General features: G+C 44.1%; 1 protein-coding gene across 8 annotated transcripts in view; it reads left to right on the top strand.

Moving 5' to 3' along the window:
• The window catches only part of Aldh-III (Aldehyde dehydrogenase type III), a 243,327-nt gene that overhangs the window by 169,592 nt on the left and 61,235 nt on the right, over window positions 1-12,500 (top strand). For all 8 annotated transcript variants that reach the window (XM_075673394.1, XM_075673392.1, XM_075673389.1 and 5 more), the window contains exon 9: window positions 1,315-1,430. In XM_075673394.1, the coding sequence (XP_075529509.1) occupies window positions 1,315-1,430 (116 nt within the window). The remainder of the gene's footprint in view (window positions 1-1,314; window positions 1,431-12,500) is intronic.

The raw sequence follows: 12,500 nt of genomic DNA, 5'->3' as shown, positions 1-12,500 counted from the left end.
CCCTGCATGCAAAAGGGAAATTGCAACCTCATGTCAAGCACAGCGAAGAGTTGCTTGCTATCGATTCCACAATGTCATTGTGCAGCATCATCGCAAGCAGTTGTACCCAGCAAGGCTGATAGCTGATCTTGCACTCGTGAAAGTATTCTCAGCAATGCATAATTGTTAATTTTGAATTAAATAAATGAAACGCATAGATCTCACACGCGATCTCAAAAGGACAGAAGACGTCTTTGCACACAGTTTACATGAAAACTGTGCTTAGCTGCATCTGCTGTATGTGGCCTTGGACATATCAACGGTACGCTGCGTAGCATAGTTTATTGCAGCCACCACAGGTTGCTGTGACGAGCCCTTTTTCCATGCAGCATTCGACTTTTGGGTGAGGCTTTGCCCTCTTGGCTTTTCTGCTGTGTAGGTGCCAGCATGCTAGCAAGGACAAAAGGAGAGAGAAAGTTGGGTATAGGTGTAATAAATCCATTTGTAGTTGAAGGATTTGAAAACTTTTTGCAGCAGGAGATCCGTGAGGTGAAATCCTTTAATGATGAGGCCATTCTATGATTAGTTACAATATTGTTTCAGGGCCCCCTCAGCAACCGCTCAATTTCTGTTGGAGATAGTTGTGCAATACTAGTACGTAGCTAAGTGCTACAAAGGAAACCCATACAGATTCCACGAAAGAAAAGCTTCGCAGTTGAATAAAAATTCATCCTGGTCCGGGACTCAAACCCTGGACCACCGCCTTTCCGGGGCAGCTGCTCTACCATCTGAGCTAACCAGGCAGCTAGCAGATGGCAGGTGAACTCGAATTTATCAACAACTCAGAAGCAAAGGCAAGAGTCTGACGTAATAGTTATGTAGAAACACGCAAGGGGGAGAGAAGTAATTAATAAAGGGAAAATGAGACATCCACCCGAACATAGCTAAGTGCTACAAAGGAAACCCATACGGGATCCTTGAACGAAAAGCTTCGTAGTTGAAGAAAAATTCGTCCTGGTCCGGGACTCGAACCCGGGACCGCCGCCTTTCCGGGGCAGCCGCTCTACCATCTGAGCTAACCAGGCAGCTAGCAGATGGCAGGCGAAGTCGAATTTATTAATTACTTCTCTCCACCTTGCTGGTTTCCGCAGAACTATTACATCGATACTAGTAGATAGAGCAAAATCTCATCCACATTGGGTACTCTCATGCAGCATGTATAAAACATTAAAATGAAAACAAGTACAAGCTGATTTAATCTGTTTCTACATACTACTTGACCTAAGTCTGTGAAACATCTCCTATGCTTCATACCTTGCATGATTTCTTTTGCAGGGAGAAGCCACTGACGCTGTATGTGTTCTCATCACAGCAGAAGGTCATTGACCGGTTCATGTATGAAACCACTAGTGGCAGCATTTGTGCCAATGACACCTTGGTTCATCTGTCTGGTGAGTGGGATCTTGACTTGATATCATGCTGCACACGCTGCTGTCATCACAGACTCTGATGCCCATCTTATATGGGCAATGCGGGTCACTAGATGCTACCGTATAAATTGATTAGCCCTGCTAACTAAAATTCTAAGAATGACCTTCGGGAACTTCATTTGTGTATTTGAAGCACAGTAATCTTGCCAATGCAGCACATCAAAATACAATGCTTTATGCGCTTAAACTCTATTCTGCTCAGAATGTACTTCAAGTCACGGCTGTTTGTGTCTGTGATTGTTCCTCTCCAGGTAGCGCTTGTTGTGAATGTAGTCACGGAGGAAATCCTCAGCCTTATCCATGTTGCTACTATTCCAGTGGTCATGTGGATAGCCCAATTTCTTAGCATCGTTTCCCTGGTTAATCTTGTCCACCTCCCCTTTCAGCCCCTTCTTGTATTCCTCATCGGCTTCATCCTGTACTGCCTCACTGTGCTTCACTGTCTGCAGCAGTAATCCTCTTCATCATCCTCAAAGTCAGCAAGGGCCATCTTGAGGCTCCTTTTCAACTTCTCTTGGCAGCAGTAACTGAATGCACAGACCAAGCGATACTGCTGGAGAGGACTTCCAGTCAGTGTGCCTTGAGAGTACTTGATAACCAAATAAGCATCCCATCTTGCTCCAGCCATTGTCATTTCTATTGGCACCGAAACAGCTGCTGATGTAGGAGGCGTCGTCAAGAGCAACCAATGTCTACTGCTTAGCCATGAAATTTGTGTCACAAAAGGGATCGCTTGTTTGCACGGAGGAAAAACTAAAGTGATGCTGACAAACTTCAGCCAGGAGTTCAAGCACATCAGCGAGGGCACAGCAATAACATACATTGATGAAATTATGGAAACCAGCAATATATTTATCCTCTCGGATTCCGTCTGATCTACCTCAGCGGTCAAAGTTCGGGAACCAGTCTTAGCAATAAATCCAAGTCTTCCTGTGAGTAAGCAGCAACAGCTTAAAAGTCAGCTCCGATGATACAAAGACTGCTTTTCGACTTCATCGTGTATTTGACAAACACCAGTTGCAAGGCATTGCATTATAACCAAAGAATCCGCTCGACCACTCCGCCAGAGCCCTTAGAGTTTTGACGTGTGAATGTGAAGCTATAAGGCAACAAGTCGATGAAATGCTGCACGACAACATCATCCAGCCATTAAAAAGCCCGTGGGCATCTCCTGTAGTCTTGGCGAAGAAAAGGGACAGAACACTATGTTTCTGCATTGGTTATCATTGAGTGAACAAGATCACAAAGAATCAAATGAAATCAAACTTTCCTCCAACATTTGGGATGCTGAGGGCCGTGGTCAAAAAGCCGCTACACAGGCTTGACTAGAACCACAACCCAGTACAAATGTCAGGGACAGGGAAATACAGCAACATAATCATGCATTTAAGGCAAAAAAATAAGAAATTGTGCATAGTCAACCAAACAATAATCTCAGATGATATATAAGTACAGATGCAAAAGAAACTTAATTTAGAAGGACATATACACCCTCTCATGCATAGATGATGCATTGGATCAGATCTGCGATGCTAAGTACTTCTCGTTGATGAATCTCAAGACTGGTTACTGACAAATACAAGTCGACAAGAGAGATAGCAAGAAGTCCGCCCTCATCACGCCGGACGGCCTCTACGGTCATGTCATTTGGACTGCGCTCGGCACCTGCAACATTCCAGTGCGTGAAGGACACGGTGGTAGCAAGGATGAAGTAGCAGGCCTGTCTTGTTTACTTGAGTGATGTTGTCGTCTTCGTGGAAAATTTGGACGATCACCTTAGGTTGCTGTTACAGTACTAGAGGTCATCAATTCATCAGGGCTCACTTTGAACCAGAAAAGTGCCGCTTCACTTACATTTAGCTTCTGTTCTCGGCCACGTCATCAGCAAATCTTGAGTCCACCCTGATCTGCAGAAGACATCTGCCATCGCTAAATTTGCACAGCCCACTGACAAGAGGAGTGTGCAGGTTTCTTGGCTTGTGTGCCTTTTACAGGTGCTTCATCAAGAACTTTTTGCCCATTGCCGAGCCGTTAAACTTTCTCACGAAATCAGATGTCTAGTTTAATGGGAAACGCCGCAAATCGAAACATTCAAAGTGCTTAAATGATGCCTGCATTCCCCACCAGTACTCGCCCATTTCGATGAAGATGCCGACACCAAAATCTACACCGACGCAAATAGCCTAGGCCTCGGCACTGTCCTAGTCCAGAAGAAAGACGGATTTCAATGGATCATTGCTTACACTAGTCGGTCACTGTCTATGCAAAAACAATGCCTTTGCCATCACTTGGGCTTCCATGAAATTCTTTCTTTGCCTTTAAGGCAGGCCCTTCAAAGTCATAAGCAAGCACCATGCCTTGTGTTGGCTGGCAAACTTAAAGGACCCTTCGGGACGCCTCGCAGGTTGGAGTCTCAGACTTCAGGAATTGGGCATCACCGTGGTCTACAAATCAGGACGCAAGCACTCTGATACCGACTGCCTATCACACGCCCCCATCGACCCTCTATCAGAAGACCAGGAGGAGGACAGTGCCTTCGTAGGAACAATAAGCGCGGAAGACTTTGCTGAAAAACAACGAGCAGACCCAGAACTAAACAGCCTCGTTGAGTATTTGGAAGGCAACAGAGATGTTGTCCCTAGGCCATATAGGTGAAGGTTGTCTTCATTTTCCCTGAAAAATGGCGCCCTCGTAAAGATTCCCCTAGTCTGTGAAAACTACTTTCTAGCATTGCGGCCAGAAATCCTGCACGCTCTGCATGATGATCAGATAGCCGGGCACCTCAGATTTTCCTGTACGCTTGCAAGGATACAAGTGATGATACTGCAAGGATACAAGTGAAGTACTACTGGCCTCATCACCGGCGTCGTCCGTTAAGTAAAGACATGCCGAGATTGTAAGCGATGCAAGACACCCCCAACAAGGCCAGCAGGACTGCTACAGCACATCGAGCCTCCTTGCTGACAGTTCTAACAAATCGGGATGGACTTATTCGGCCATTTCCGACGTCAACATCTGGAAATAAGTGGATCGTCGTGGCTACCGACTACCTTACCCGATACGCCGAAACAAAAGCCCTGTCTAAAGATAGTGCTGCCGAAGTGGTGAAATAATTCGTCAAGAATACACTGCTATGACATTGTGCTTCAGAATTGCTCATCACCTACTGAGGAACGGCGTTTACAGCGAAGCTCACACTAGCGATTCTGCAACACAGCCGGTCAAGCCACAGGAGGACAACTGCCTACAACCCGCAGACAAATGGTCTTACAGAGAGGCTACACAGGACCCTTGTCGACATGCTCACAGTGTACGGTGACATCTAACACAGGATGTAAGATGCCATCCTGTCGTACGTAACCTTCGCTTACAACACGGTGGTGCAAGAAACAATGCAGGTGGCGCCATTCAAGCTGCTTTACGGAAGAAACCCGACGACGACTCTCAATGCCATGCTGCGGCACGTCACCAACGAAGAGAATCTTGACGTCGCCACCTATCTCCAGTGCGCCAAAGAAGCCCGACAGCTCGCCCACCTGCAGATCAAGAACCAGCAGAGGACTGAGAGCCGACACTACAACCTTCGATGACGTTAAGTCGAGTACCAGCCCGGTGACTGTATTTGAGTTTGGACTTCGATATGCCAACAAGGACTTAGCGAGAAGCTTTTGTGTTAATATTTTGGACCCTACAAGATCATCTGATTAATTGGCACACTCGACTATGAGGTCGTGCCAAATGGAATTTCGCTATCACAGCAGCGCCACTCACGACCTGAAATAGTCCATGTTGTGCGACTTAAGCCATTCTACCAGCGCTGACAAACTTTGGGACTCTGTTTCTTTGTTACTTTTTCTTTGCTGAGTGTACTCTTGTTTTTTCGCTCTCCTGTTATATTTGTAGCTTCGGGACGATGCTTTTCAAGAGGAGGGAATCGACACGTGTACTTGTTTATCTTTCTTGGGTGACCGCTTTCTCATCGGCTAACAAAGGTTAAATGTTATCGCTCAGGGCAGGACGCACCTGCATGATTGGAACTTACTGGAAGGTTATCGATGGTTCAATGTGTTGTCTTTTGTCACCGAACCTTTTTTAATCTGATTGTATGCGCGACGCGAATTGTGTAGTACTTTCTGGAGGATGTGCGGGTACCAGCGATTATTCTGGAACCTTCGATGACTAATATAAAAAGTGGACGTGCTTGCCCCGCAGATCAGATTTTGGCAATCACCGACTATGTTCGCCACTATCATTGCGCTTTGAGTTTAACTTACTTCTGTGGGCACGTGTTCACCCAATAAAAAGTGAGTTTCATCATTCGCAGTTTTGCAACTTCATCACCGCTCCAACATGACGATATAGGCCAGACTGGGACCACGTTCAGACTTCATTTATATCACCACAGAGATCATGCCCACGTGGTACCAAATCTTCCATTTTCAAAACATCTCCAGAGCATTCATTCGACAAAATATGTGTTGCCTTTCTCCAGTCAGGCTTCCACGCAGCTCATGAACAGCGTCACAGAGACTCAAGTTTGATCCACAAATTTAGAACAGTTGCACACAACGTAAATGGAACACATCAAAAAACCTCATTTCTTTGTGCATAGGTTACAGTAACTAAATAACGGAATCATAGCATACGCAAACCGAATATGTGGCGATGCTGAAAGAGTGTCCACTACACAACTGGAAGTGTGGACTGACTTGGCCTTGCTGCATTGTTCTGGTACACGTTACGGCACTTTGTTTTTCTTTTTAATTTGCCATATTACCACATATACTGTCTTTCTTTCTTTCTACATTGTTTTTTCTACTGTGTTCTTTTCCTTTTTTTTACGATCAGTTCCTAGTACCCTTCTGATCTGACTCCTCTCCTGCCTATTTTTTTTTTCCCTCTGCTTTATTTTCATAATATTTTTACACATTCTTCTTATTTATCACCAGTGCCTTTGTTTGGTCAGGACATCACAAAATGGTTTGCATGTTCATCTACCACCTAGAAATACGGAAGCTGCTCACTTCCTGACCCCATGACACCCGTCTTGGGGAAGGGGTCAATGACCTAAACACTGCCAATGATGAGGGGCGTGGCTCTGCGAATGCGTGGTGAATATCCTTGTTACCAAGAAGTAATCTCTTTAGTTTCAAATATGTATCAACATATATGAAGAGACTGTGTTGTCAGAATTTACTTCCTTGAAATGTTGGTCCTTGTTGGTACAGTGGAATCTTGGTGATACGAATCTCACGGGGTCACGAAAAATATTCGTATTAGCCGATATTTGTATCATCGAAACAATTCAAGCTAACTAAATTAAAGAGTCGGAGGTGAACTCACTCAGGCACACGTATGTAAGAAGCATTTATTTCTTGAAGGAAAAGTCTCAAATGTCCTTCTGCCTCTTTTTCTTTGTCAGGTCACTTAGCAGACTTTGTTCAAATCCAAAAAATGCGTGCACATGTCGTCGCTGATTTCATCCGTGGCTATAGCACGCCTCAGAACTTCGAGCGCGTGCAGCGTTTCAGCCGCCGATAGTGGTCCTTCGCCGTCGCCCACATCTAACACAAAGAACGCGGTCCGAAGCACATCAACTATTCCGTCCGATGGCACGCGGAAAAGGAGGGAAAGCACAAAAGCGCCACCGCTTCAAACTCTTCCCGCTCAGTCACGGCCTCCGCGATGTCCACGGCTCCACCTCCGCGCTGTCCGGCGCCGCGTCCGCGCCTCCACACCAAAAGAGAAAGGGAAAAATCACGTGACTGCGCGCTGTTCTCTTTCGCGGCCGCCGGTGGTGTGGCGTTTATTAAGGCGAAAGCTTTGGTTCATGCTTGCAGTCGCGTTTGTCCATGCGCTGGAATTGTGCCAACTGTGGCCTCTCCTCCGCGCAGAGGCGCAACCTCCTCCCTTCCTTAGCAACCGGCGCGCCGATGGGGGCGCCGCTGTGCATAGCGACCGTGACGTCACACAGTAGCAGTAGAATGAGCGCGCGCGCGTCAGCCATGCGTCGCCGGTGGCAGCTGCACCGCCACTCCTTTGCCAGACGTCTCGTTGTAGTCGAGTGAGTGAGACGCATGGCTCCGAAGTGGTCCAGTGATTCCGCGTCAAGTGGTTCGGGGAAGTGGCAGCGGACGCCGGATTCCTCCAACACCGAATGCCAGAAGAACAAGGAACGAATGCGCGTGCGACGACTGAACATGTCACCAGATGCAAAAGCAAGGGAGGCAGAACGGAAACGCCAACAGCGACTGATTAGATCGCCGTGTACCAAAGGCAGGGAAGCAGAACGAAAGCGCGGCAACAGCGACGGGCGATATCACTGAACACCAAAGCGAATGAATTGGAGCGCAGACGGCAGCAGCAACTGGCTATGTCACCGAACAGCAAAGCCAGGGAAGTGGAGCGCAGACAGCAGCAGCGTCTGGATTTCGCCAAGCACACTTTGGAATTTCCACTGTCTTCGATAATTTTCGTATCAACCGACACGGGTCGAAAATTGATTCGTAACAACCGTTCTCTAGCAGTTTTCAAAGTAATGGGCCTCGGCCGGGACCACAGAAAAATCGCATCATCCAGAAATTCGCATTAGCCATGATAGTACCATCTAGATTCCACTGTAATGTTGGTAACAAACAATAGTGCTTGTGTTTCCTGTCATGGCAAAGGATATTAACAAAGCACTCGAGGATTTTAAAAAGAGAAATTCGTGTTAAACTTCTAGGTTTCAAACAGTGTTGATCACTGTAGTGAAACTTGTGACAATGTCAACTTGCTCTCGCAAGAAATCAAGGCCTTGTGCGAGGAACTCGCAATGACAAGGAAAACTAATAAGAAACTCATTTCAGAAAATAGGCAGTTGCAAATGAAAGTAGAAGAGTTGGAACAATATACCCGTGCTAACAACCTTGAAATTAAGGGCGCACCTGATGAGGGAGAGCCACTTGACATTGTGAAAAAAGTATGTGCTGCTATTCGGCAGCCAGTTACCGAATCTGACATTGATACTATCCATAGGGTGGGTACAAGTAAGCAAGGAAGTAGTAGTATTGTTGTATGTTTTGAGTGTCGCGGTAGACGAAATGCTGTCCTCATGAAAGCCAGGAAAGAAAGGCCCTCGGCTAAAGCAATTGGTTTTAAGACTTCAGCTCCATTCTTTGTAAACGAAAACTTAACACAGCAGGGTAGACAATTACTTGGTGCTGCAGTGGCAAAGAAACAAGAAGTTGGCTGGAAATTTGTGTGGACACAGGGAAGAAAAATCTTTGCAAGGAAATCGGAAGCATCAGAGAAACTTAGAATCTGTTGTTAGGAAGATGTGGACAAGATGCGTCAATAGTTAATTTCATGACATTTTGGGTTTTGCGAGCTGCCTCAAGATGGCTAAGAAGGCAGGTTGCCAATATTATGACCAATATAGGCTCTGTCATACGTTGAACGGGTTGTTTAAGCAGTTCGCTGCATTTCATCTAAATGTTCGAAGTATTAAAAATAAAACAGATAGCCGAAGTTCTTTGAGTGTCTTGACATTAAATTTGATGTTTTGTTATTTACTGAATCCTGGTTAACTCCGAATGACGGACCGCCGCACTTTGTAGGATATGTTTATAATGGCATTGTCCATCCTTCTGACCGAGGTGGTGGAATTTGTCTGTATGTTAAAGATTCCCTCACCCATGATGTTACTGACGAAATGACCTATATGACGCCTAGTATCGAATGTGTCGCAGTGCATGTGCAAAATGTTATCCTTGCAGCTGTTTATCGACCTCCCGCAGGGTATAAGTCTGAATTTTTTAATTTTGTGGAAACGTTACTGCGAAAAATCCATTTGATGCGTAGTCCATTTCTTATCATGGGTGATGTCAACATTGACATGCTCAGTGGGGATGCATCTTGTAAACAGTTGGAAACTATTCTTGATTCATTTGCTTGCTCAAATGTCATTACGCAATCTACTCGTCCAGCTTACTTGACATCAGTATCACAAACACTCAAAAACAAAATTGCACTAGTTGTATATTATCACTCGACATTAGTGATCTCCTTCCTATCTTTACATTTTTGCCACTCGCCAGCGACAGGCTCGACTTTCGTGAAAAGTCGAGCTATCGTAAGATAAATTCACATCTGCTACGCCAATTTTATTATGTGCTGGAAGATACAAACTGGAACCTGGTTCACTCAGAAAGTGACCCTGACAAATCATACCGCCTTTTCTTTCACACGCTTAAGGCTATCTGTGATAGATGCTGCCCGCTTGTTCAATGCTCCCAGAGGCAAAAAAGAATTCGTAAACCCTGGATTAGTCAATGCTTGTACAAAAAGATCAAAACCAAAAATAGAATGTATCACGCACTTGCACAGACACGTGATGCTGCTCTACTCACGAATACAAAAAGTGCCGAAATAAATTAAATGCCGATTTGAATAAAGCTAAGACTTGCTATTATCAATGCCTTTTCGCTAGGATATCTAATGATCCTAGAAAGCTTTGGAACGAGGTCAACAACTTGTCAAACAATTCGAAATTGAAGCATCCTATTACCATTGGAGCTTTTGCTCACGGTAAAACGGAGGTTGAAGCACTCACAGATATGAATGAATACAGTACTTCACTAAGGTCGGTGATTTTCAGATTTCCTGCAAGAGGGACCTTAGTACCAAAACTTGTCTTGATCCAGTGCAGAAACGCGTAAGCTTGATACACTCAATTTCTTTGTTTCTGACAAGTCCACAAGAGGTGGAAAATTTATTGGGTAAAATAAAGAACGTCTCGCCAGGAATTGATGACCTGTGTGTTGTACCAATTAAATATGTTGCGTCTGTTATATCTCTGCCGCTAACGCATATAATTAATTGAATGCTGGAAACTGGAATCTTCCCCTCCGATCAAGCTTGCCCGCATATGCCCAATACACAAGTGTGGGGCCCTTAGTGACATATGTAATTACAGGCCAATCTCGGTGCTGCCCGTGCTATCCAAAAGCTTTGAAAATGTTATTAACACGCGTCTTGTGAATTTTATAACTAAGCACCACGTAATAAATGACGCAAAGCACGGTTTTCAGAAAAATGAAACTGACTAGCGTTATTATGCATTAAAAATAAAACAGTGAATGACATTGAAGATAAGCTTTATACCGTTAGTCTCTTCATTGATCTTATGAAAGCATTTGATTGTTTTAACCATGAAATTATATTAGTTAAACTTCATGATTACGGCATTCATGGCGTTGCCTTAGATCTTTGAAAAAATTATCTTTCCCACAGAAAACAGTGTATAAAAATTGATGAGGTGGTTTCCCCAACTACTACAGTAAAATGAGAAGTACCTCAGGTGTCGATTCTAGGGCCCTTGTTATTTATACTTTATATAAGCGATATCTTTGATATACCTAACTCCCCAAAGTTTTTTTCCTGCACGTACAAAGTTCCTGCACATACACTTAATAACCTTCAGAACACAGTTGACGACTATCTAATGCAGCTTGATAGTTAGCTTCATGCAAATAAATTAGCGCTGAACCTAAAAAAAACTAACTACGTCTTGTTCAAACCCACTAACAAAACGTGACCGTGAACTCATGCTGACATTCCAGGACACCGTCATAGCACGCGCAAAATGTCAGAAATTTCTAGGTGTATGGTATGAAGAAAGTATGTCGTGGAATACACATCTAAACAAGCTAACCTCATAACTAAGCAGAACAGTTGGTTTATTATTGAAATTATCAGATCTAATTCGTCTGCAGCTAAAGAAAGCGATTATTATGCCCACTACTGCTCCCGTTTATCCTACTGCACACTAGTTTGGGGTACTACGACGACTACAAATGATAAAAAACTGGAGGTATTGCAGAAGACAGTGCTGAGGATCATTGACAATTATCATGGTGAACCCGAAGATCCACCAACTAATCCTTTGTTTAATAAACACAGTTTGCTGAAAGCAAGTAAAATATATGACTACAAACTCCTGCTGCACACACATAAACATAACCTCTTACATTCAGCACACTGAATACACTGCATAATGAACGGATAACAAAACCACGAACACGTACAAATTTCGGAAGGGATGGCCTCGCTTATATATACCCGCACAAATAAAGCGTGTGAATTCACAAATAAATTTCAGCATGAAACTCTATAAATTCAAGTAGCAAATAAGTAGGTTTTTTTTGTTGAATGAGTGAACCCTTTTAAAACAAGTGCATATTCACTTTTTCATGTTTCTATGTTTTCATTGTATGTTTATAGTTGCCATATCTGCATTTGATTTTATCTTGCATCGTATATTATTTTCACTATTTCAATATACCCTGTGATGTAAAGTCTTTCAAATTGTTCTTTTGTAAATGTATCACTTTCCCTTCTGTCTGTATGGTCCCCAGGTCCCCTCAAGTTGTCTATGACAGCTTTTTTGCCTGGAGGACCCCCAACATTGTGTTGGAAATAAACTGAATTGAACTGAACCCTTGAAAAATGTTGGTTCACCGATTGAAATGCTTTGGCAAATAAACGGAAGATAACTGCTAAGTTGTGCTTGTCATCTAGCCATAACCATCTTTCTACACATGCACACACGCACACGCGCACACACACACACACAAACAGGGTGTTTCTTTGAGGCGAAGTAATATTTAAAAGTTGCTGTTTTAAAATATAAGGATGTTGGTTTTTTTCGGAGACAGGCTGTCACTAGTGGTGACCACATGAAGTGACAGGTGATACATGCTAATTAGTCGCCAGTTAACAAAATTTAACTAACTTTTAAACTTATAGTTTCAGTGGGCTCATCATAACTGGGAAATCGAAGCAAATTCTCTGTACCAGTCATGCCAACTTCCTAATCTGGAAAAATGGAAACACCCCCAGAACTGTGGCACGATGAATTTCAGTTAGCGGAGCACGCGATACCGAAACTGGGAGGCTGCAGCGAGCACAATATCACACCCCTCGAGGTGACGAATGAGCGGAGTGAAAGCACGAATAGCTGCAGGGTACTGCGCACCATAGCCATAACAC

This window comes from Dermacentor variabilis, chromosome 10 (genome assembly GCF_050947875.1).
Source record: "Dermacentor variabilis isolate Ectoservices chromosome 10, ASM5094787v1, whole genome shotgun sequence".
Lineage (NCBI taxonomy): Eukaryota > Metazoa > Arthropoda > Arachnida > Ixodida > Ixodidae > Dermacentor > Dermacentor variabilis.
Note: the sequence above shows the minus strand (reverse complement) of the source record. Positions and strands in the feature narration are given on the sequence as shown.